General features: G+C 39.6%; 1 protein-coding gene across 1 annotated transcript in view; it reads right to left on the bottom strand.

Annotated features, from left to right (window-relative positions):
- Nucleotides 1–2,359: 2,359 nt before the first annotated feature.
- LOC140717065 (polymeric immunoglobulin receptor-like) overlaps nucleotides 2,360–25,562 on the bottom strand; it is a 53,383-nt gene continuing 30,180 nt past the window's right edge. Inside the window, exons 5-8 of the mRNA XM_073030247.1 lie at nucleotides 24,667–24,978; nucleotides 11,520–11,834; nucleotides 8,026–8,152; nucleotides 2,360–2,903 (exon numbers count right to left, since the gene is read on the bottom strand). Of these exons, the coding sequence (XP_072886348.1) occupies nucleotides 2,792–2,903; nucleotides 8,026–8,152; nucleotides 11,520–11,834; nucleotides 24,667–24,978 (866 nt within the window). The 3' untranslated portion in view covers nucleotides 2,360–2,791. The remainder of the gene's footprint in view (nucleotides 2,904–8,025; nucleotides 8,153–11,519; nucleotides 11,835–24,666; nucleotides 24,979–25,562) is intronic.

Genomic DNA, 25,562 nt, shown 5'->3' with positions numbered 1-25,562 from the left:
GTTTCTCCTGTATTGATATATTTCCTAGAGTTAGATGACTAGACCATCTCTGATCTTTATTGTTCTTTCTCCGGTGGCATATCTTCATCAGTCCAGGCTCTGAGTTCTGGATTCAAATCCAAAGTCTCTCAGTCCCTGTTGACGATGCTCATTTAATCCCAGCTCATTGACTGAGCGCTGGGTCATGTGTACTTGTAACAGATCATGTGATTCAGTGGCAAATTCTGACGACACTGCTATGAAGCACCTCGGAACTTGTCTACCATATTCCAGGTGCCACGGAAATGCAAGTTGCTGTTGCATTATTACAAAGGATTGGACGATAACGTTTACAATGTTCGGTCACCTTTATTGAATCTGGATTATTTTGACCATTGTTGTGTGCATAGAACTTTCTATAGGCTTTCATTTGGTAAAAAGCAAAACATTTCACATCACTGAGAGCAACTTGTGAGTTCAGGTCAAAATACTTTAGGTGCCTTCAGTGAAGCTCAGGTCTGGAAACCATGCTGATTTGTATTTGTCGTAGGTTCTGCTTTTCATGGACTTTCTTATCTGCTTGTCTAGAAAGGCAGAAAGTCACTGATTAAGAGGTGAGATTTTGCAATGTGGTTGATGATATTTCTCATCAAGAAACACTGTTGCTGGTCTCCAGGTGGAGTGTCATCAATGGATGTATTTATGTGGTGGTGGATGTGGATGCTGTGTTGGTAGGCTGGTGTGCGAGTCTGTTTCACTGTGGGGCTGCCTTGGGGCTGTGGTGTGTGGAGTGTGGACGTTGGATGATGTACAGGCTGGTGGGGCCCAAAGGGAGAAGACTGTGAGCTGTTTGCTGCAGGGTTTGTGAATGAAGTGGCACAAAGCTACTTGGGGAGTGGGAGCTGTCTAGTACCATGTCAGAATGGTACAGTAAAATTAGATTGGAGATAAACGGAGGTGTGGTGTCAGGGTATGCATGTGATGAGATTTGTACGTCTCCAAACGGTGACTACCCTCTCTAGCCCTGAAAAGCTAAACATGAGTGTGCAGTGCCAATTCATCAGAAGGATTGAGTTTGAGAATCTGGCTCAAGGACTGAAGGCCCTGAGGTGGCCTGGCCTGATTGTCTATGTGTGTGGGGTGGGGTGGTGAGTTAGTGTATGGAAGGGATGGGAAAGGGATTAGCTTTGCTGTTGTTGTCTTGTTTTTTTGTTGTTATTCCAGTTGTTGCTTATGTTGTTCTGCAGAGAAATATGTAATGCTGTTTAGTCACCAGAATGTGTGCTGACACTTGTGAGCATCCTTGTGTGTTGCTGGTTTTTAATGGAAATGATGCATTTCACTGTAGGTTACAACGTACATGTGAATCTGAATTCAATTATAGTTATTAGCCTTAATTTCAATATCATTCTTCTAATATGTGTCTATATACATTTTGTTCAGTTATATATCCATTTGTGTGTCCCCACTGATGTTTCACTCCAAGGATAATGGTTAGTAGACACAATCAGAAGAGTTGCATGCCAATATCTTTATTTTGTCAGAAGGTCAAAGAGATTCAGCATTCCAAGGAGTTCTCTAACAAGCTTCTAAATATGTACTTTTGAAAGTATCTTGACATGTTACATCGTGGTCTGGTAATTCAGATGTACGGAAAAATAAGTAGCTGAAGAGGGTACTGGACTCTGTCTATTACATCATGGGAACATCCTTCCCCACCACTTGGCTTATCTACAGGAGGCGGAGCCTTGTGAAGGCATCAACCATCATGCAAGATCCATCATTTGACTGTGCATTTGACACTGCTACCATCAGACAGGAGGTACAGAAGCCTGAAGTTTGAACCCTAATCCTTATCTCAGTATTTATTTATTTAAAGATACAATGGAACAGGCTCCTCTGGCCCAATGAGTCATGCCGCCCAGCAACCCACCTCTTTAACCCCAGGCTTATCACAGGGCAACTTACAATGACTAATTAACCTGTGAACTGGTGTGTCTTTGGACTGTGGGAGGAAATCACAGCAGCTAAGGAAACCCACATACACACGTGAAGAACCTACAAATTTCCTTAATGAGGATACTGGAATTGAATTCTGAACTCTGCCACCCCGAGCTGTACAGCATCACGCTAACTACTACAATAACGTGGCACCCTGTGATCAGAATCAGAATCCAGTTTAACAACACTGGCATTTATCATAAAATTTGATGTTTTTGTGGCAGCAGTACATTGCAATACATAATAATAAAACACTGGATTACAGTAAGTAACTATATGTAAAATAGTGACACTAGTGCAAAAAAAAGTAGTAAAGTGTGTTCCTGGGTTCAATTTCGATTCAGAAATCAGATGGCAGAGGGGAAGGATTGTTCCTGTATTGGTGAGTGTGTGCCTTCAGGATCCTGTAGAAGAGGTCATGCATTGGGTGATGGGGGCCCTTAATGATTGATGCGGCCTTTTTGAGGCATTGCCGTATTGCAACTATATAATCACTTTGATGTCTTTGCAATACAATCAATTGTTTTGTCTAATTGTGTTTGTTCTTTTATAATTTTATGTAATTCATGTTTTTACTGTCAATGTTGTGCACCTGATACTCTGTGTCTGTGTTGCTGCTGCATGTCAGTTCTTCATTGAACTTGTGCACGCACGTATCTATGCAAATGACAATAACTCAACTTTGAGACAATGTGCAGGTTATAATCTCTTCTGTGTGAAGCCGTTATCTCAGGGAATTCACAGCAACTCTTCAGCTTCTGCCTTTGATTGCGTTTAATGTGAACACGGAAGTGAAGAGATTGGAAACAAATTACCTTTGAAAAGCTGTCATACAACTTGTAGAAACGGTGGAAAGAACCAGAACTCCAAAGAGTATCCAACGGGTCAGAGCCCAAACGTAGTGAATTTTCCGCTCAGTGTTCCTGATGGACCAAGAAAATATAATTATTGCTCACAGAGTAATCAATGAGTGAAACAGTGTAGGGAACAGTTGAAAATGTTAGAGTTTATTCACTGCTGCATTGAGAAATGAAGCGAGGCTTGAAAGAGGTATATAAAATTCTGAGGGGTTTAGACAGGGTAAATGCTAACAAGCTATTTTCCACAGAAGTTGGGTGAGATTAGAACTTGACGTCATGGGTTATGTGTGGACAGTGAAATGCTTAAGGGGTATATGAGGGTGAACTTCTTCAATCAGAGATTGGTGAGGGTGTAGAATTTGCAGTCAGCTGAAGTGGAGGATATAGAATTGTTCTAGTTGATGGAGTCAGAGGGATGAATTGGAGGGTTGTTTTTCAGGACTGAGCCCTGTACCACAGGAACTGGTGCTCTGTACCCACTTGTTTGTCATCCACATTAACCATTTGGATGAGCGAGCAGTTGGCAGGACTGATATGGTTTCTGGGCAGATGACTCTAAAATTGGTGTTTAGTGGACAACAAAGAAGTTTTCTTTGATTATAACAAGATCTTTATCGATTTGGAGAGTGGGGCAAAGGGTAGCAGATAGAATTTAGTTAGGATTATTGTGAAGTGTTACATTTTGGGAAGGTAAGCCAAGGCAGGACTTACACAGTAAATGGCAGGTCCCTGGAGAATGTTGTGAAAAAGAGATTCCTGATGGGAATGAAACAGTCCGTCAGCAGGGTGGGTGCGATCCTTCATGATATTTCTCACCTTTCCTAATGCTTTTCAGGTACGTACAGTATAAACTGAAAGGTACCGGTAAAAGGCCAGGAATATTATGAAAAATCACAGCCATCCTGCACATCTCTTTGTCTCACTCCCATTAGGGAAGAGACGATACAATATCCACACCAGGATCACTGAACTCATAACCAGTTACTTCTCCCAAGACACAGACTGATCAACACCTTCATGTTCCTTCCCAATCCCACCAATCCTCATTCTCTCTCCCTTTGATCACCTTTCCCTTTTCCCTCTGCCCATCACTCAATCACACACTTTTCCACCTGGGTTTCTTTTCCTTTGGCCGTACCCTTTCTATTCCTTTCCTCCCTTTCTTGTTCTCTCTGGCTATCGTACTTTCATCAAGTTCCACTTATCACCCTCCAGCCACTGAATTCATCTTCACCTCCCCCCACGTGACTCCACCTGACTTTTTTTTTGGTCCTTATCTCTTCTTTCTGATCACCCAGCAGCCTCTTGTGTCTGAACTCTCCTCTCCCCCACCCTTACCTGCCCATTAACCCCACATCACCTACCAGCCCCTCCCACTTTTCTCCTTCTCACCTATTTACACTGATGGTCTGCTCTTTACCCTCCTCACCCCTGATGCAGGGGTTTGGCTACTTGACATATTGAGTTCCTCCAGGGGTTTGATATTTTTTCATCCAGATTCCAGCATCTGCAGTCTTTTGTGCTCCCCTCTCACTATTTATGTTGATCACCCCCACACAAAATCTTCCATATTTTAATAAGATCACCTTGCATCCTTCTGAAACTAGACTGGCACACTCATTAGAGTATGCATCAAGGTCTAGTGTTGCAAATGCTGAACTTTTAACTTTGTTGGACAATCCCTCCAGGAACATCCTAGAGGTCCTTCTCTGAACTGCCTTCATGAAATCTTTTCTGAAATAGGAAGACCAAAATTATTTACGATACTCTAAATGAGGTCTCACTAGCAACCAGCAGACTTCCCTGCCATGATACTCCAACCCTGGTGAAGTAAGGGCCAACAGTCCATTAGCCTTGGTCCACATGTCCCTCCCCACTGATCTCCCTCCTGGTACTTCTCCCGCAAGCGTATGTGCTACATCAACGGATACTGCCCAACCTGCTGAGTTCCTCCAGCTTGTTTATACGTGTTGATTTGACCACAGCATCTGCAGTGCATTTTGTGTTTACAGTCCATTAGTCTTCCCTACCTGATTCACTATGTGCTGGCTTTCTGTGCACAAGGATTTCCAAACCTTATAACACCGCAACTTTCTGCAGTTTCTTCTCTACTCAAATAATTTTAATGTTCTTTTGCTCATCCTTCCAAAGTAAACAACTTCACAGCTTTGTCCACTCGTTTAATCTTTCAGAATCTCTATGAATTATTACCCATCTCACAACTTGCTTTCCTGCCTATCTTTCCATTGAGTCATAGTGTGGTAGAAAAGCACAGACAGAAACAGGTCCTTTGGCCCATCCAGTCCATGCCAAACCATTTAAACTGACTAGTCCCATTAGCCTGCATCTGGGTCTTAGCCCTCCATACCCCTCCCATCCACGTAGCTATCTAAACTTCTCTTAAGCATTGAAATTGAACTCACGCACATTACTTGCACTGGTAGCTCATTCCACACTCTCACAACACTCTGAGTGAAGATGTTTCCTCTCATGTTCCCCTTAAACATTTCACCTTTCACCTTTAACCCATAACCTCTAGTTGCAGTTGCAGCCAACTTCAATGGAAAATACCTGCTTGCATTTATCCTATCTATACCCCAGATAATTTTGTATATTTCTATTAGTTCTCGTCTCAATCTTCTACTTTCCAAGAAGTAAAGTCCTAACCTATTCAATCTTTCCATATAACTGGTGTTCTCGAGTCCTGGAAACATCCTTGATTTTTCTTCTGTACTCTTTCCACTTTATTGACACCTTTTCTGTAGGGAGGTGACCACAACATTGCCTGTAGGGGTAGCTACTGTACCGTATATTGGAATTGAATTGAATTTATTTCTTACATCCTTCATATACATGAGGAGTAAAAATCTTTACGTTACATCTCTGTCTAAATGTGCAATGTTAAATTTATAGTAATTTGTAATATTTAGCATTAGAACAGGACAGTCAATATAGCATAGAAATACAATTGTATCAGCCTGAATTAGTCAGGCTGATGGCCTTGTAGAAGAAACTGTGTCAGAGCCTGTTGGTCCTGACTTTAATGCTGCAGTACCATTTCCTCGATGGTAGGAGCTGGAACAGTTTGTGGTTGGCGTACTCGATGATCCTTTGGGCCCTTTTTACGCACCCGTCTTTGTAAAGGTCCTGAATAGTGGGAAGTTTAGAGTTACAGATGCGCTGGGCTGTCCTCACCACACTATGCAGAGTCCTGCAATTAAGGGAGGTACAGTTCCCATACCAGGCAAGTGGTGCAGCCAGTCAGGATGCTCTCAACTGTGCCCCTGTAGAAACACTTTAAGATTTGGGGACTCATGCTAAACTTTAATTGTCTGAGGTGAATGAGGTGCTGTTGTGCTTTTTTCACCACACAGCCAGTATGTACAGACCAAGCGAGATCCACAGGGATGTGTATACCGAGGAACTTAAAGCTGTTCACCCCCTCAACCCCAAATCCATTGATGTCAATAGGGTTTAGCCTGTCTCCATTCCTCCTGTAGTCCATGACCAGCTGCTTTGTTTTTGCGACGTTGAGGGAGAGGTTGTTCTCTTGACACCACTGTGTCAGAGTGATGACTTCTTCTCTGTAGGCTGCCTCATTATTATTTGAGGTAAGGCCAATCAATGTAGTATCATCAGCAAATTTAATTGGCAGATTGGAGCTGTGGGTGGTGACTCAGTTATGAGTATACAGAGAGTAAAGGAGGAGCTTAGGATAGAGTCCTGAAGGGCTCCTGTGTTGAGGGTCAGAGGGGCAGAGGTGACAGGAAGTCCAGGATCCAGCTGCACAGGGCAGGGTGAAGGCCAAGGTTTCTGAGCTTCTTGTCCAGCCTGGAGGGAATTATGGTGTTGAATGCTGAACTGTAGTCCAAGAGCAGCATTCTCACATTAACATCTTTCTTCTCCAGATGTGTAAGATGGTGTGCAGAGCTGTGGCTTTTGCATCATCCATCGATCGGTTGTGTCGGTAAGTGAATTGCAGGGAGTCCAGTATGGGTGGTAGCGTGCTGCAGGTGTGGTCCTGGACCAGCTGCTGAAAGCATTTGTTTATTATTGAGGTGAGTGTGACAGGACACTCGTCATTTAGACATGTTACCTGGTCTTTTTAGGTACAGGAACAATGGTGGATGTTTTGAAGCAGGTGGGCACTCCACACTGGGAGAGGGAGAAATTAAACACACTTATGCTGTGCACACCCTAAATACCCACCCTGGGATGCTGTCCAATCTCGCAGCCCAGTGGCACTGCACTGTAATTTGAAGAGGACCCCATTGTCCCTATTCACTTCTTCCTATCTGGTGATCATTTCTCTCTCCATGCCAATACAAATATGAAATATCTTTATAAAGATTAGCTTTATTTGTTACATGAAGACTAAAATATAGTGAAATACGTTGTTTGCATCAGCAACCAACACAACCCAAGGATGTGATGGGGCCGGCCTGCAGGTGTTACCGTGTTTCCAGTGCCCACAACTCACCATCCCTAACACACATGTATTTTGAAAGTGGCAAGAAAATGGAATACCTATGCGATCACAGGGAGAATGTACTAACGCCTTACAGACAGCGGTGGGAATCGAACCCGGGTTTCTGGAGCTGTAATAGTCTTAAGCTAACTGGGACACAACCATAACACCCTGCTAATTCAGCACCCACCTCCTTTAGTATCCTGGGATGCAAATCATCTGGACCAGGGAAATGATCAGTCTTTGCCACCTCTTCTCGTCGCCTGCCTATCTCTTCTGCCTGGATCTCCTCCTCCTTCCATTTTTCCTGTGATCCTCATGATGCGCTCTCCTCCCCTGTCAGTCTCCTTGTTCTCCAGTCTGTTCTCATTTCGACTTATCCTACTTCACCCCACCTGCCCCCCACCCCCCCCAACCAGTCAACTGGCTTAACCTATCATGCTCCAGCGTGCTGTCCTTTCATATACTCCTCCCCCACCTTCTTATTCTGGTAACTTCCCCATTCCTCTCTAGTCCTTTTGAAAGATCTTGGCCCAAGATGTTGACTGTTTATTCACTTCCATAGATGCTGCTTGACCTGCTGAGTTTCTCCAACACTTCGTGTGAGTTTCACTGTATGACTGGTAAAGTTGCATTTTCCTGTGACATTTACTGTGAGTTGTTCTCAGAATACTGTTATGCTGAGGTAAAGCTGAATTGTCCCATGAAGTGACTAACCTGATCGGATGTGAGGAAACTGAAGTCTCAGTGGATTCTGCTTTCTTGGTGGACATCCAATTCTGAGGTGAAGTAGTCCACATGATTTCAGTGGAAATTTCCAAGGTGGTTGCCTCCTTTTCTGGAGCTAAAGTAGATCAAATATCTGAGCATTGAATGTCTCAAAGCAAGTACTATTTCCATTATGTATCAGCAGTGCCCCAGTGGGAAGTCTCTGACAATGTGCGGGGAGATTCTTGGTTCAAGACCCACACCAGGGTTTTGAGTAATACTCTCTAGGCTGGTGATCCACTGCAGTGGCTTCCTGCTGAAGCCATCTTCAAATGGCTAAACCCCATGAGTTGGGCATCAAGGAGCAAGGGTAAATTTTATTTGCTATTTACATTTGCACGTATTTGGAATTTACTGTGGTGTTTGTTGATGCAACATGCAACAAAGAAAGAACACTTAACAATTAGAATAAATAAAGCATTTTGGGTTCATTTCTTTTCACATTATATGCCAATGATTTGGATGATGGAATTGATCGCTTTGTGGCCAGATTTACAGACAATTTAAAGATAGGTGAAAAGACAGGTAATTTTAAGGAGGTGGGGAGCCTGCACAAGGTTTTGGACAGTTAAGGCATAGACTATTTTCTAAGTGAGGTGAAAATTTAAAAATGAGAGGTACAAAGGGACTTGGGATTCCTTTTTCAGAATTCCTTAAAGGTTAACTTGTAGTTTGAGTAAATGGTATAGAAGGTAAATGTTATGTTAGCATTCATATTGAGAGGACAAGAATATAAAAGCAACGATATACAGACCATAAATCATTGGTCTCCTTTCTGTCCAAACCACTGAACGACTGTCCCATGAGGATACAGCACGTGTTGAGAAGGCTGCAGAAATATGATGTGAAGATGATCTACACTGTGGGAAAATAAAGTTTGCTGCTGATGCGCTGTCTTGTGCAATTTATGAGAAAGAGCAGATTGGACAAGAGGGTAATGCAGATATACAGGTCTTTGTTGACATAATTGTCACCTCCCTTCCAATATCTCCGAAAAGAAAAGAGCAGATTAGAAAAGCAGCAGGGTCAGATGAAACAATGAAAGAACTCAAATATACGATATGGAAAGCATTGACAGCAGCTAAGAATGACTGTCCAATGGGTATTCAGGATTCTCGGGCATCCAGAGCTGAACTGTTAGTAGTGAAAGGTATGGTCTTCAAATGGAGCAATTTTGCTTCTTCAAAGGGAATTCTCCAAAAGATGCACAACGGGCATTTGGTGAGGGAATATGTAAACGTAGAGCTTGTGAAGTGATATACTGGTCAAGAAAGAACTGAGACATCAACCAGACCATTGCTTCATGTGAAATAGGCCTTACCGACAGACAAGAAATTAGCAAGCAGAACTGCTTCCACCAACACCTTGTACCAGACAGATAGTACTTCAATGTTGGAGAGGGTTTGTTTGATTGTAATGGGAAGAATCACATTGTTGTAACAAACTAATTTTCCAATTACCCAGATATTGCAACACTGCAATCAACATCCAGCAAAGCAGTCATCACCTTCCTGAAAGCTGTGTTTGCAAGGGAGGGAGTTCCTCGTGATGTAGTGTCAGACAAGGGACCGCAATTGGAGCTGTGAATTTCAGTTCTTTGCCAATGAATGAGGGTTTTGACATATAACATCAGTTAAAATCTAGCAGAGAGTTTAGTCAAGGTAGTGAAGGGCCTCATGAGGAAAGCGCAAGATGGATGAGAGGATTTCCACAAAAGTCTAGTGATTTACAGTGTGCCACTGCAGAATGGCCTTTCACCAGCCCGAGTGCTGATGGGTCGACAGACACGCACCAACCTTCCAGTGCATGAAATCCTGTTGACACCTAAATGAGTACACAAGGTCACACTGGCTAAAGTAAAAAGGATAGAAAAACAGAAAGAGTATCATGACAAGACTGCGAAAAGACCACCAGTCTCGAAGCCTGGAGATGATGTGAATTCGAGATCATGATTTTGGCATACGGTCCATGAAAGGATATGTGCAAGAGGATGTAGATTCACATTCCTATCAAAATTCGAATCAAAAAGAGAAAAGTGACTGACTACAGATTATAGATATCTTTGTTACAATGAATTATTCTTCCTTGCAGGTCAATGAGAACGTAGAATTGTATTTGTTTTTCTTTCAAGAAGCCAGATGTGTTATTATGTGTGCATATTAAATAACTTCAGTTCCCAGTGGGCAATGTGAGGGGTTCACCCGGTACCAGAAGCTACGATGGTGACCTGGTTGCACAGGTCAAGGGTTGAGCAGCAGTTCAGTAATAAAATGTTCTCACATTTTATTGATCATGAACATACCTCAGTAGCCTCTTTATTAGGTAAAGGCAATACGTAATAAAATTGGCACCGAGTGTAATTTCTGGAATCTTTCTAAATAGTGATCTGACAAAGTTCCTTTTATTTTGGGGAATTTATTTCTGGTGAAAGTCCATGATCAACCTCTTTGTTATCATCAGTTATGAGGAAAGTAGTGATTTCTTTGGCACTCTCCAGATGAGCTTTTGTGCGCCTGGTCAAAGAGTGTTCCTGAGAGTGTCCCAGTTACCTGAAAATCCCCTCAGCAGCTGAGGCTACATTTCCACCCTCCATCCCCTACTGGGACATCTCCCACACCAAAGCTGGGCTCTTGCTGTTGGTCACAAGCGCAGATCCCACTGAGTCAACATTTCAATGTTGAACCAAGGGGATGGAATGAAAGCAGAAGGATCCTGAGCCCAATCTGTCCACTTCTGGGCCTACAGGGAAAAGGCAAGGCCTTCAACTCCCACTGCTGGGAAACTGGAGCATCTGAGATGGGAGAGTGGGAATCGGGTTTGTGGGGATGGAGAGAGAAGGAAGAATGCTGAGAAGGGGAGAGTAATCAGTGTGAAGGAGGGGAGAAAGGGAGGGTAAAGATGAAGGGTGGATATAAAATGCTCTGGTAATTTCCCACAGCGATGTGAAAATAATGGTTGAGATTTCATCTCTTTAATAATTGAGACAGAGATAATGTAAACTGTTAACTGTTCAGCAAAGTATTCCCACTTCTTATCATTTGTATTTTGTTCAGATTGCCAGAAATCCCAACCATTCTTTTAGTGTAGTTGTAATGACCAGTTTGGAGGAAGGACAGGGAGCAGGGTGGAGAGGCTGCAAGGGAGATTCACCGGGAAGTTGCCTTGTATGCAACAATTAAATTATGTGGAAAGTCTAGAGAGACTGGGTTGTTCTTTTTTGGGAGGTGAAGACTGAAGAGGGACTGACTGATATCTGCCAAACTATATGGGGAATAGATGGAATTGTTTGTGGTAAACTTCTGCTCACAGTGTATGTAACCAGGGAGTGAAGTTTAAGGTAAGGAATAAAAGTCTTAGAGGGCATATAAAGAATATTTTTACTTCACCCAGAGGTGAGGGAGGAAATTCCAAGGCTGGAAGAGTGAAGAAAAATATTAACGTACCTTCAGAAACCTCCAGTGAAATGGTAAACCTTTTGTTCCATGTGTAGAATGCCCTTTCTATCATACACTGGTACAGCCCTTCATCACTCTTCATTAGATTGTCCATGGTTACTGAGAATATCCCTTGTGTTTTCTTATCAGTAATTGATACTCGTCCATTTTGTGGCTTCTCAGTCGAAACCAGAGCATCACAACCAACGAATGTTACACCCTTGCACCATTTCTTCACGTTGTCCCTGTATTCATGCTCATACTGACATTCCACAGTGACTGATTGTCCCACTACTCCTCTGACCTTCTCAGGTCCGGTTAAGCCTGTGAATTGATTAATAATGAAAGGTCATTCAGACATCACCAGTACAAAGTGCAGTTAGTAATATAATCTCATCATTTCAGTTGTTCAGAAAATTCCATGATTTTGCAGAGATCATGTTCCACTTTAATATTTTATCCCTGATGTTGATCCTTATATCACTGATATTGTTCCTGAAGTTACAGTGAAAGTGGAATTGCTCAGTTAGGCATTTCCAAATTGTGCATGTGCTGTTTCTTCTGTTGGTGTGTTGGTTCAATCTGTGCAGACTGGAAGTAAAATCTCCACCCTGCTGACAATCAACACTGGCTCTCCTCAGCGACGTGAGTTTAGCCCACTTCTCTACTCCCAGACACCCATGACTAGGGATAGCTCAAATGTCATCCAGAAATTTGCTAATGATACAGCCATTGTTGGGAGAATTTCAGATGGTGACGAGAGGGCATACAGGAGTGGGATACACTAGCTAGTTGAGTGGTGTCACAGAAACAACCTTGTGCTCATCGTATTTAAGACCAAAGAACTGATTGTGGACTTTTGAAAAGGTAAGATGAGGGAACACATGTTAATCCTCAGGGAAGGATCAGAAGTGGACAGCGTGAGAAACTTCAAGTTCCTGGGTGTTCATTTGTATGAGGATCTTTTTTTTTAAACTTTTTTTATTGTTTTCAAATAGTTACAGAATAAATGTGTATGAAAAAAAAATGTGTTACCCAGCCCCCCTCCCCTTAACCCCTCCCCCCTAACATCCCTATTAAAAAAAAAAGAAAAAAAAAAAAGGAATGCCTGGATATTGGAGGGTCCTCACATGCTCCATGGAGTTCGTAATAACTTTAGTATATATATTTATTTCTTTTCCCAAGTAACCAATTATTTCATCTTCGGAGCACCTATATATTTAATCCTGTCTTTTGTAAATAAGGGCACCAAATTTTCAAAAATGTTTCATATTTATCTCTTAAATTATAAGTAATTTTTTCAAGTGGAATACAGCCATAAATTTCGTTCTTCCAACGATCTATACTTAGATATGTATCCGATTTCCAAGTCACTGCAATAGCTTTTTTGGCTACTGCCAATGCAATTTTTATAAATTCTTTCTGATATTTACTCAATCTGGATATCAGTTTTATCCCTTCAATATTACCTAGTAAAAGTAATATTGGGTTGTGTGGAAGTTGTATTCCAATAATTTGTTCCAGTCAAACTCTTAAATTTGTCCAAAAAGGTTGAGTTTTAGAGCAAGACCAAGTAGAATGTAAAAAAGTACCAATTTCTTGGTTACATCGGAAACACTGATCAGATAAATTTGGGTTTAATTTATTTATTTTTTGTGGTGTAATATATAGTTGATGCAAAAAGTTGTATTGCACTAATCTTAATCGAACGTTTATTGTATTTGTCATACTCTCAAGACATAGTCTTGACCAGTTTTTTTCTTCAATTTTGATATTCAAATCACTTTCCCATTTTTGTCTTGACTTATGGACTCCTTGTTTAATTGCCTGTTTTTGAATCAAATTATACATACAAGAGATAATTTTTTTAATCTTTCCTTTTTGAATTAAAGTTTCTATTTCATTGGGTTTCGGTAGTAACATTGTTTGACCTAACTTTTCTCTTAAATAAGCCCTTAGTTGAAAGTAACAAAAAAGAGTGTTGTTTGATACTTTATATTTATTCTTTAATTGATCAAATGACATTAATATACCTCCTTCAAAACAATCTCCTATATATCTAATCCCTTTTTGAAACCAATTATATAAAAGTTGATTATCCATTGTAAAAGGAATAAGTCTATTTTGAATTAAAGATCTCTTTGCTAATAAGGATTTCTTTGTCTCATCGTCAACATTTATCTTATTCCATAAATCAATCAAATGTTTTAATATAGGAGATTCTTTCTTTTCCCGTATCCATTTAGATTCCCATTTATATATAAAGTCTTCTGGTATGTTTTCTCCTATTTTATCTAGTTCTATTCTGATCCATGCCGGTTTGTCTTTCTCAAAAAAAGATGCAATAAATCTAAGTTGATTTGCTTTATAATAATTCTTAAAATTTGGAAGTTGTAACCCTCCTAGCTCAAATTTCCATGTCAATTTTTCCAACGATATTCTTGACATCTTACCTTTCCAAAGAAACTTCCTCACATATTTATTCAGCTCTTGAAAAAACTTCTGGGGTAATTGTATTGGTAGTGATTGAAATAAGTATTGTAATCTAGGGAATATATTCATTTTTATGGTATTTACTCTACCTACTAATGTTATTGGTAATACCATCCATTTATCAAGATCTTCTTGAATTTTTTTCAATAGTGGTAAATAATTTAATTTGTATATGTTCTTTATATCATTATCAACTCTTATACCTAAATATTTTATACCATTTGCCGGCCATCTAAATTGGGTTATTGATCGACATTGATTATAGTCTCCTTTAGTAAGAGGTAAAATTTCACTTTTATCCCAATTTATTTTGTAACCTGATACTTTCCCATATTCTTCTAATCTATAGGATAATTTATGCAACGATTGCAATGGGTTTGTTAGATAAAGCAGAACATCATCAGCAAATAAGCTAATCTTGTATTCTTCCTGGTTAACTCTAAAACCCTTAATATCTGGGTCCATTCTAATCAATTCAGCTAATGGCTCTATCGCCAACACAAATAAAGCAGGTGATAATGGACAACCTTGCCTAGTTGACCTTGTTAACTGAAATGGTGTTGAAATTTGACCATTTGTCACTACTTTAGCTTTGGGATTAGTATTTAAGGTTTTAATCCATTTTATAAAAGATTCTCCTAATCCGTATTTTTCCAATACCTTAAATAAAAAGTCCCACTCCAATCTATCAAATGCTTTTTCTGCATCTAAAGCAACTGCTACGCTCATTTCCTCCCTCTTCTGTGCTAAATGAATTATACTAAATAAGCGAGTTACATTATCTGCTGATTGTCTATTTTTAATAAATCCTGTTTGATCCATATGTACTAATTTTGGTAAGCATTTAGATAATCTATTAGATAAGATTTTTGTTATTATTTTATAATCAGTATTTAATAAAGAAATCGGTCTATATGATGATGGCTTTAAAGGATCTCTCTTTTTTTGGCAATACTATTAAAATGGCTGTCGAAAAAGATTCTGGAAGTTTATGCGTTCTTTCCGCTTGGTGTATTAACTCCATAAGAGGAGGAATTAATAAATCTTTAAACTTTTTATAGAATTCAGGCGGAAAACCATCTTCTCCTGGAGATTTATTACTTTGAAGTGATCCTAGGGCTTCTTCGACCTCTTTCAATGTAAAAGGCATATCTAATCCCTTCTGTTCTTCCGTATTTTATTTTGGAAGAGTTATTTGTGATAGAAACCTTTCTATCTTGACATTGTCATTTTGTGATTCTGATTTGTACAACTCAGAGTAAAAATTCTTAAAAGCTTCATTAATTTCTAAAGGTTTATAAGTAATTTTATTTACTCTTGTTCGAATTGCATTTATTGTTTTAGAAGTCTGATCTGTTTTTAGCTGCCATGCAAGAACTTTATGTGATCTTTCACCTAGTTCATAATATCTTTGTTTAGTTCTCATAATTGCTTTTTCTGTTCAATATGTTTGGAGCGTATTATATTGTAACTTCTTGTTAATAAGTTGTCTTCGTTTTTCTTCTGTCATATTTCTTTGGGATTCTTTTTTCTAATTTTGTAATCTCTTTTTCCAATTGATCTATTTCTATCATATATTTCTTCTTAATTTTAGAAGTATAACTTATTATCTGACCTCTCAAGTATGCCTTTGTTGCTTCCCACACTATAAATTTATCATCAACTGAATGTGAATTTATATCTAAAAAGAACTGAATCTGTTTTTTCATAAAATCACAAAAGTCTTGACGTTTTAATAATATTGAATTAAATCTCCACCTATAAACTGATTCCTCTTTATCTATCATTATCATTGTCATTATTAAAGGAGAATGATCTGACAATATTCTTGCTTTATATTCCACATTTTTCACTCTATCTTGAATATTCATTGATAATAGGAAAAAATCTATCCTTGAATATGTTTTATGTCTATTTGAATAAAATGAATAATCTCTTTCTTTTGGATTAATTCTTCTCCATATATCAATCAGATTTAAGTCTTTCATCAATGATAGAGTTAATTTTACTGCTTTTGATTTTGTAACAACCTTTGTTGATCTATCTAAAACTGGATCTAGACAAAAATTAAAATCTCCACCTATTAATATTTTATCATGTGCGTTAGCCAAATTCAAAAAGACCTCCTGTATGAATTTTACATCTTTTTCATTTGGTGCATAAATGTTCATAAGGGTTCATAGTTCTGAAAAAATTTGACAGTGTATAATTAGATATCTCCCCGCCGAATCAATTAATACGTTTTGTATTTTAATTGGTAGATTTTTGTTAACCAAAATTGCAACTCCTCTCGCCTTTGAATTAAATGAAGCTGCAATAACATTTCCAACCCAGTCTCTTTTTAATTTCTGATGTTCTATGTCTGTTAAATGAGTTTCTTGTAAAAAAAGCTATATCTGTTTTCATTTTTTAAATATATGTTAAGATTCTTTTTCTTTTTACTGGCCCATTAAGCCCATTAACATTAAAACTTAAAAAATTTAGTAGATTAGTCATTATTTTTTTTATTATATTACTCCAATCTATAATAATACCTAATCTTTCAACTTTCGTGGTATCCTGGGAAATCTTTATAAAAATCTCCGTGTTGCTATGTGTGTCCCCACCAATCATCCAGGCAAAAAGATAGAAGAAAATTAAAATATAAAGAAAAAAACAAAATACCCCACTACTAATGTTGTGGAAAAAAAACACAACATTACCCCCCTCTGCTGTACGGGTCATGGCAACCGCCATGATTACACACGTGAATCCCGCAGTAACCGATCCAAAGCTCCCCAGACCCCCCGCAACACAAAAAAGTATATGTATAAGAAGAGAAAAAAAAATACTATTCTCATTTAGTATTTCTAAAATTTTGCTTTTCTCTTCTATAATATCCATAAATGTCCATCACTTCTGTTCGTTGGGTCTATCTTCATCTTTAATCCATTACGTTTGGAAGCCTCTATGTGTAATTAGCGAATAGATGGAAGTTCTTGTACAAACTCCTCCGCTTTTCGATAATTGGGAAAAAAATTTTTTCCCTCCTCCAAAAAAATTATCAGTGTTGCTGGATGACGCATTGTAAATTTATAACCCTTTACCCATAAGGCTTTTTTCACTGGGTTAAATTCCTTCTTTCTCTTCAACAGGTTGTAACTTATATCAGGATAAAAAAGAACTGGTTTCCCTGCTATCATCAATGGCCCGTTTCTATTTTTGGCACTTTGGGCAGCGGCCTTCAGGATCTTTTCTTTGTCTTGGTATCGTAAGCATTTTATCAAAATTGATCGTGGGTTTTGATCAGCTCGAGGTCTTGACCTTAAGGATCTATGAGCCCTTTCGATCTCAATTGGAATTTCTCCTTCCATTTCCAACTTTTCAGTGATCCATTTTTGAAAAAAAATTATTGGATCTTCTCCTTCTATATCTTCTTTAAGTCCAACAATTTTAATATTATTTCGTCTACTGAAATTTTCAAGCTTATCAATTTTTTCCATAAATTGTTTTCTTTCTGATGCCCAAGCAGCATTTTCATTTTCTATTTTGTCCATTCTTTCAACCATGTCCTCCGTTGTAGTTTCCAAGTCCGTAATTCTTTTTTCCATTTTTTCCTGTCTCTTTGTCATTTTATCAAGCATAATCTCCATTTTGGTCATTTTTTTCGAGTATTTTTTGATTATTTTTAATTACTTTTAATGTGTCTAATTTACGCATTATTTGCCTCAAAGTCTTTTCTATATTTCTAGAAGGACTTTTAACTCCTTCTTCATCTGATCCTTCCGAGACATTTGACTCTCTCTCCGATTCGCTATCACTTTCAGTTGCAGTGGTAGCTGGGCTTTGTAGTTTTTGTTGCTCCCATTTGCGCATGCTCCATCCTTCATGTTTGTGCAATTCACGATGGCCTTTCCCTTTAGGAATGGCCAATGTTGCCGCAGTCTCCTGTTCCATATCGCCGGTGGTATAATGTACCTGAGACCGCGGTTCCTCGGTAGACGTGGGCCTTGTTCTTGTTCCAACTTGCGTAATCTTCCCGGTATTAGTTTTCTTCATCTTCCTTCTTTGAGGCATAGCTTGACACAATCCGGAGTAGTTTATAAGTAACTTTTAGAAGGTACTGACTAACTTTTCTTCATTTAGACATTAATTTATTAACTTTTTACAGGAGAGCTGGGTTCCAGCGTCTCGATCCTACGTCATCACGTGACGTCCCCCATTTGTATGAGGATCTAACCTGTTTCCAACATATCGATGCAGCTAAGAAAAGGGCAAGACAGAGGCTATATTGCATTCGCAGTCTGAGGAGATGAGTACCATGAAAAGCAATCTGATTGGCTGCATCACCATCTAGTATCGGTAACAACTTCTGCCCATCTGCTCTCCGATTTCTGAACAGACATTGAGCTCATGAACCCTACATCACTTCTTTTTCTATTTTTGCAACTTATGTAATAAAACAATTTGTATCTGTTATATATTTTTACAACTCTTCAGCTTACTTTGATCCTGTTCAGTAGCTCACCACCCACCCTCCATACCAGACGGTGATACAAACAGTCAGTATATATCTACACACAGTACCTACTGTAATTCAGTTTTTCCCTATATTATCATGTATGGTGTTGTACAGCTGGTGCAAAGTTAACAAATTTCACGAAATATGTTGGTGATATTAAACCTGATTCTAATTCTGATTCTTGTTGAGAACAGGTTGTGATTTCTGGGAAAATGATCCCTGCTGTGGTTCAGCGAAAGACTCACCGCCTTCACATGGCAACCAGAGATAGAGAGTAAATTCTGCCCTTGTAATGATACCCAGATCTCAATGAAATTATTGGGGGATCATCCAGTGTGAGTTTTTGGGTGAAACTCAGAGGAAGAACCGGGTGAATACTTTATTTGGAGTACACTAGAGGCCGTCTAATAATAAACCCAGATTAGTGGAACAAATTCTTCAAGGTGGTTGCAGAAAGTTGCATGAATATTAGGTTTGCAATAGTAAATGATTTAACTTTTTAAATAAAGAGTGAATCTGCTTTAGTGCTAAGGAAATTGATGGGATTGTATTTATTAATTGCTTTCAGAAATGTTCCCTCAAGCAATATATAGAAGGCTCTGCTACAGAGAGGGAAAAGCCCAATGTATTCTTAGGAAATGGGCTTGACAAATTGGAGCATGGCCAATTTTGATGGTATTAGATAGAAACTTTCCGAACTTGATTGTAATAATTTGTTTGCGGACAAGGGGGCAACTGACAAATGGGAATTTTGTAAAAGTGAGATAATGCATATTCCCTTTGGAGGCTGGCAGGAATTAAGAATTCTTAATCATTTTCACATTATCAGCCAATGATTTGGATGATGGAATTGATTGCTTTGTGGTTGATTTACAGACGATTTAAAGATAGGTGAAAAGACAGGTAATTTTAAGTAGGCGGGCAGCCTGCACAAGGTTTTAGACAGATAAAGGCATAGACTATTTTCTAAATGAGGTGAAAATTCAAAAATGAGAGGTACAAAGGTACTTGGATTCCTTTTTCAGAATTCCTTAAAGGTTAACTTGTAGTTTGCGTCAATGGTATGGAAGGTAAATGTTATGTTAGTATTCATATTGAGAGGACAAGAATATAAAAACAGCGATGTAAAGCCGAGTCTTCATAAGGCCACTGGTCAGATCGCACAGAGTATTGTGAGCAGTTTTAGGCCTCTTATCGAAAAAAAGATGTGCTGGCATTGGAGAGGATCACAAGAATCATTCTGGGGATGAAAACATTAACATTTATGTTGCATTTGATTTCTCTGGGCTGATACTTGCTGATGTTTGGAAGAATGATGTGGGGGGATCTCACTGAAACCAAATGAATATTGAAAAAAACTCTGGAGTTCATTGCAACAGTTATCTGTGGAAGCCAAGTCATGGGGTATATTTAAAATGGGGGTTTGCAAGTTCTTGGTTAGTCTGGATTGTCAAAGGTTACAGGGAGAAGACAGGAGAATGGGGTTGAGAGAGATAATAGATCAGTAATAATGGAATGGTGGAACAAAAGGGATGAGTTTCCTTCTCACTCTTACACATGTTATTAAATTTCTTTCAATACTCTCAGAATTCCACAAGCTGAGTTGTTAGGGTGAAGCGCATTCATTCTGAGCTGAAGAAAATGTTCGTATTGGGGAGGGGTACGATGCCATGACCAACATTAGTACTGTGGACATGGGTAGAGCTACGATGGAGTTTCTGATGAAGGATTATGAAAGGCTTGGGGGAAACTGTATGATTACAGAATCAACAGGACTGAGTACTCATTCATCCAGAATATTTCAAAACAAATGGACATAAAGGAAAGGTGATAGTTTATTTGTTATTAATCAGGAAATTTGTCAGAGTGGTGTTGCACTGTTAGGGTTGAGTCTGTGGGTTGCAACGTAGAATCAGATTGGGTTAAAATCACAAAGTGCATGGCTAAGGTAAGAGTTGTCTACACACTGCCAAAATGTCACCCTATATTAGTGCAGAGCATAAATGTGGAAATCACTAAGGCATGTTTGAAGGGAGCTGCAATTGTCACTGGAAAGTTCAGTGGGAATTGGAATTGTTTGATTATTGTCACATATACCAAGGTGCAGTGGAAAGCTTTTGTCTGAACTCCCTCCAGACAGATCATTATCTACATCAGTATGTCAAGGCAGTAAAGGGAAAACAGAATGCAGAATGTAATTTGCAGTTACAGAGAAATGCAAGGGATACATGAGGTAGATTGGAAGATCTGAGGTTCAACTTTGAGTGTATGAAAGGTCTGCTCAGGATCTGTTCACAGTGGTACAGAAGGTGTCCTCGAGCCTGGTGGTACATGCTCTAAAACATTTGTTTCCCTCTCATAGACGGGAGGAGGGAGAAGAGCAAATTATCTGGGTGAAAGGGGTCCTTGATTTTTGATGGATGCATTCTTGAGCCATAGACAAGAGAGACCAAAGAAGGGAGACTGGTTTAGCTGATGGATTGAGTTATGTTTACAGCTCTTGTGGTCTTTGGAAGAGCAGTTGCTATAAAAATGGTGATTCATCCAGTTAGGATGCCTTCTGTGGTGCATCTACAAAAATTGGCGTTGGTCATTGGGAGATGCCAAATTTTCTTTGGCTACTGATGAAGTTGCGGTGTCAGTGTCCTTTCTTGGCTATAGCATCTATATGGCTGGGTCAGGACAAATTCTTAGTGATACTTACGGCTGTGACTTTGAAATTCTCAACCATCTCCAACTCTGCATTAATGATGCATACACAAGCACATACTGCAACCTACTTTTTTAATGTCAATGACCAGCTCCTTCGTATTGATCAAAGAGAAAAAAATTGTAGAGTACATGAGGAATTAATTTTCAGAGCAATATGTTATGGAGCTTACCCAGGATCTAGCTCATGTGAGCAAGTTTTTGCTGGGAAATACACTCAGTGGCCACTTTATTAGGTACTCTACGTATCATTATGTTAGATAATAAAAAACTTCAGTTCCCAATGGGCAATGCACAGAGTTCAACCCAGTGTCATACCTGAAGAGGGTGTAATGGCTAACCCAAGAAAGATGTCGGATGCTGAAAACATGGGGTGTCCATAAACAGCGAGGAGATGAGACATTTCTTGGGGATGGTGATTTTTCTGGCTACATTCACCCTTGACTGTCAGCTGTGTCAAACCACTTACGTCAATCCTTGAGCATCAAAGTTATCTCATGAGCAAGAAGATTGTTTTCAAATGCTGAAAAGAGTCATCACTGCAGAGACAGGCTGAAGTTTTATGATCCAGAAAGGTTTACTGGGACCTCAGCTGATGCGTCCCGAAATGGCTTTGAAGCAGTACTACTGCAGCAGCATGATGACACATGTCAACCTGTGACCTGTGCGTCAAAGGTTTTAGCAAGCATGGAAGACAACTGTGTACAGATAGAGAAAGCATTTTTCAGCAAATATGCATGCATAGAGTTCCATCAGTATACCTATGGACAAGGTTTTGAAGTGGAGACAGACCATAAACCATTTGTCTCATTTCTGTCCAAACCACTGAACGACTGTCCCATGAGGATACAGCACGTGTTGAGAAGGCTGCAGAAATATGATGTGAAGATGATCTACACTGTGGGAAAATCAAGTTTGCTGCTGATGCACTGTCTTGTGCAACTTATGAGAAAGAACAGGTTGATGAAGAGGTTAATGCAGATATACAGGTCTTTGTTGAGACGATTGTCACCTCCCTTCCAATTTCTCTTAAAAGAACAGAGCAGATTAGGAAAACAGCAGTGTCAGATGAAAAAAATGAAAGAACTCAAAGATACGATATGGAAAGCATTGACAGCAGCTAAGAATGTCTGTCCAATGGGTATTCAGGATTCTCGGGCATCCAGAGCTGAACTGTTAGTAGTGAAAGGTATGGTCTTCAAATGGAGCAATTTTGTGATTCCAGTGTTGCTATGCAAGGAAATGCTCCAGAAGATGCACAAAGGGATTTGGTGAGGAAATATGTAAACGTAAAGCTTGTGAAGTGATGTACTGGCCAAGCATGAACTGAGACATTAACCAAACAATTGCTTCGTGTGAATTAGGCCTTACCTACGGACAAGAAATTAGCAAGCAGAACTGCTTCCACCAACACCTTGTACCAGACAGCTAGTACTTCAATGTTGGAGAGGGTTTGTTTGGTTGTAATGGGAAGAATCACATTGTTGTAACAAACTAATTTTCCAATTACCCAGATATTGCAACACTGCAATCAACATCCAGCAAAGCAGTCATCACCTTCCTGAAAGCTGTGTTTGCAAGGGAGGGAGTTCCTCGTGATGTGGTGTCAGACAAGGGACCACAATTGGAGCTGTGAATTTCAGTCCTCTGCCAATGAATGAGGGTTTTGACATATATCATCAGTGAGAATCTAGCAGAGAGTTTAGTCAAGGTAGTGAAGGGCCTCATGAGGAAAGTGCAAGATGGATGAGAGGATTTCCACAAAAGTCTAGTGATTTACAGTGTGCCACTGCAGAATGGCCTTTCACCAGCCCGAGTGCTGATGGGTCGACAGACACGCACAAACCTTCCAGTGCATGAAATCCTGTTGACACCTAAATGAGTACACAAGGTCACACTGGCTAAAGTAAAAAGGATAGAAAAACAGAAAGAGTATCATGACAAGACTGCGAAAAGACTACCAGTCTCGAAGCCTGGAGATCATGTGAATTTGAGATCACGATTTTGTCACATGGTCCATGCAAAGAGGATGTAGATCCACATTCCTATCACATCCAGATGGAGCAAAACATCCCTGATGAGGATTCATGAATATGTACGGCCACAAGTTTAAACCCATAACTGTGACATGTCACCTGTCAGTACACCAAAGCGGTCAGCATATGTAAAAAATGAACTTATTGAGCAGAGTTCTCAGAAAAACACAAGTATTAACATAACAAATACAAGCCATACTCCTGTGGAAGTGAATAGCAGACCAAAAAGGACCATTAAACAATCTCAAGAGACTGAATGTAAGTTGAGGAATAGATAAGGGATTGTATCTGCTCATTACAATTTAAGTTGAAATGTTCAACAGTTGAGAATTTGAATAAAAAAGGGAAAAGTGACTGGCTACAGAATGTAGATATCTTTGTTGAAATGAATTATTCTTCCTTGCAGGTCTATGAGCACGTAGAATAATATTTGTTTTTCTTTCAAGAAGGAAGATGTGTTATGATGTGTGCATATTATGATTGGAGTTGATGATATTAGAGAGAAACTTTCCAGACTAGATTGGAGTAGCTTGCTTGCAGCAAGGGGGCAACTGACAAGTGGGAATTTTGTAAAAGTGAGATAATCCATATTCCCTTTGGAGTATTGTCAAGGCTGGCAGGAATAAAGAATTCTTAATCATTAGAGACCTGGTCAGAAAAAGAAGGATACATAGATCAACTGGGATCTGGCAGTAAAGGAGATGCAGGTTTATGCTTAAGAAGGAAATCGAGAGTGCAAGGAGGTGGCATGAGATAGCTTTAGCTCAGACACTCTTACTCACAGAGCCAGCTGATCTCTGTTGGGAGAGCTTCTGAATATACAGAATGGACAGCTGGTGGTCCCTGGTGATTACTGTACATGTACTGAAACCCCTGCACGTATGTCTGATAGCCTAGGGTGCAGGGAGAGGGCAGAAGTGTTCAAAATGCAAAGTAAATTTATTATCAAAGTCCATTCAGTGGGCTTATTCAATAAATCTATAATAGAATAATAACCATGACAGAATCAGCCTTCTTATTTAGCCATTTTTTTCAGATTACCAGAAATCCCAACCATCCTTTTAGTGCTGTTGTAACGACCAGTTTGTAGAAAGGACAGGGAACTGGGTGGAGAGGGTGCAAGGGAGATTCACCGGGATGTTGCCTGGTAAGCATTATGTGGAAAGACTAGAGAGACTGGGTTGTTCTTTTTGGGGAGGTGAAGACTGAAGAGGGACTGACTGATATCTGCCAAACTATATGGGGAATAGATGGAATTGTTTGTGGTAAACTTCTGCTCACAGTGTATGTAACCAGGGAGTGAAGTTTAAGGTAAGGAATAAAAGATTTAGAGAGCATATAAAGAATATTTTTACTTCACCCAGAGGCGAGGGAGGAAATTCCCAGGCTGGGAGAGTGAAGAAAGATATTTACATACCTTCAGGAATCTCCAGTGAAATGGTAAAGTTTTCATTCGCCTTTTGTATCATACACTGGTACAGCCCTTCATCACTGTTCTTTAGATTGTCCATGGTTACTGAGAATATCCCTTGTGTTTTGTTATCAGTCATTGATACGCGTCCATTTTGTGGCTTCTCAGTCGAAACCAGATCCTTACAACCAACGTCCGGATCACGTCTACACCATTTCTTCACGTAGTCCTTGTATTTCTGATCATACTGACATTCCAGAGTGACTGATTCTCCCACTACTCCTCTGACCTGCTCAGGTCCAGTTAATGCGGTTGAGCCTGTGAACAGATTAATAATGAAAGGTCATTCAGACATCACCAGTACAAAGTGCAGTTAGTAATATAATCTCATCATTTCAGTTGTTCAGAAAATTCCATGATTTTGCAGAGATCATGTTCCACTTTAATATTTTATCCCTGATGTTGATCCTTATTTCACTGAAATTGTTCCTGAAGTTACAGTGAAAGTGGAATTGCTCAGTTAGGCATTTCCAACTCGTGCGTGAGCTGTTTCTTCTGTTGGTCTGTTGGTTCAATCTGTGCAGATCGGAAGTAACATCTCCTCCTTGCTGACAATCAACCCTGGCTCTCCTCAGCGATGTGTGTTTAGCCCACTTCTCTACTCCCGGACAACCACGACTAGGGACAGCTCAAATGTCATCCAGAAATTTGCTAATGATACAGCCATTGTTGGCAGAATTTCAGATGGTGACGAGAGGGCATACAGGAGTAGGATATACCAGCTAGTTGAGTGGTGTCACAGTGCTCTCAGCACACGTAAGACCAAAGGGCTGCTTGTGGACTTCCATAAAGGTAAGATGAGGGAACACAATCCTCGGACATTTCTAAAAACTGTACAATCT

This window comes from Hemitrygon akajei, chromosome 27, assembly GCF_048418815.1.
Source record: "Hemitrygon akajei chromosome 27, sHemAka1.3, whole genome shotgun sequence".
Classification (NCBI taxonomy): Eukaryota; Metazoa; Chordata; class Chondrichthyes; order Myliobatiformes; family Dasyatidae; genus Hemitrygon; species Hemitrygon akajei.
Note: the sequence above shows the minus strand (reverse complement) of the source record. Positions and strands in the feature narration are given on the sequence as shown.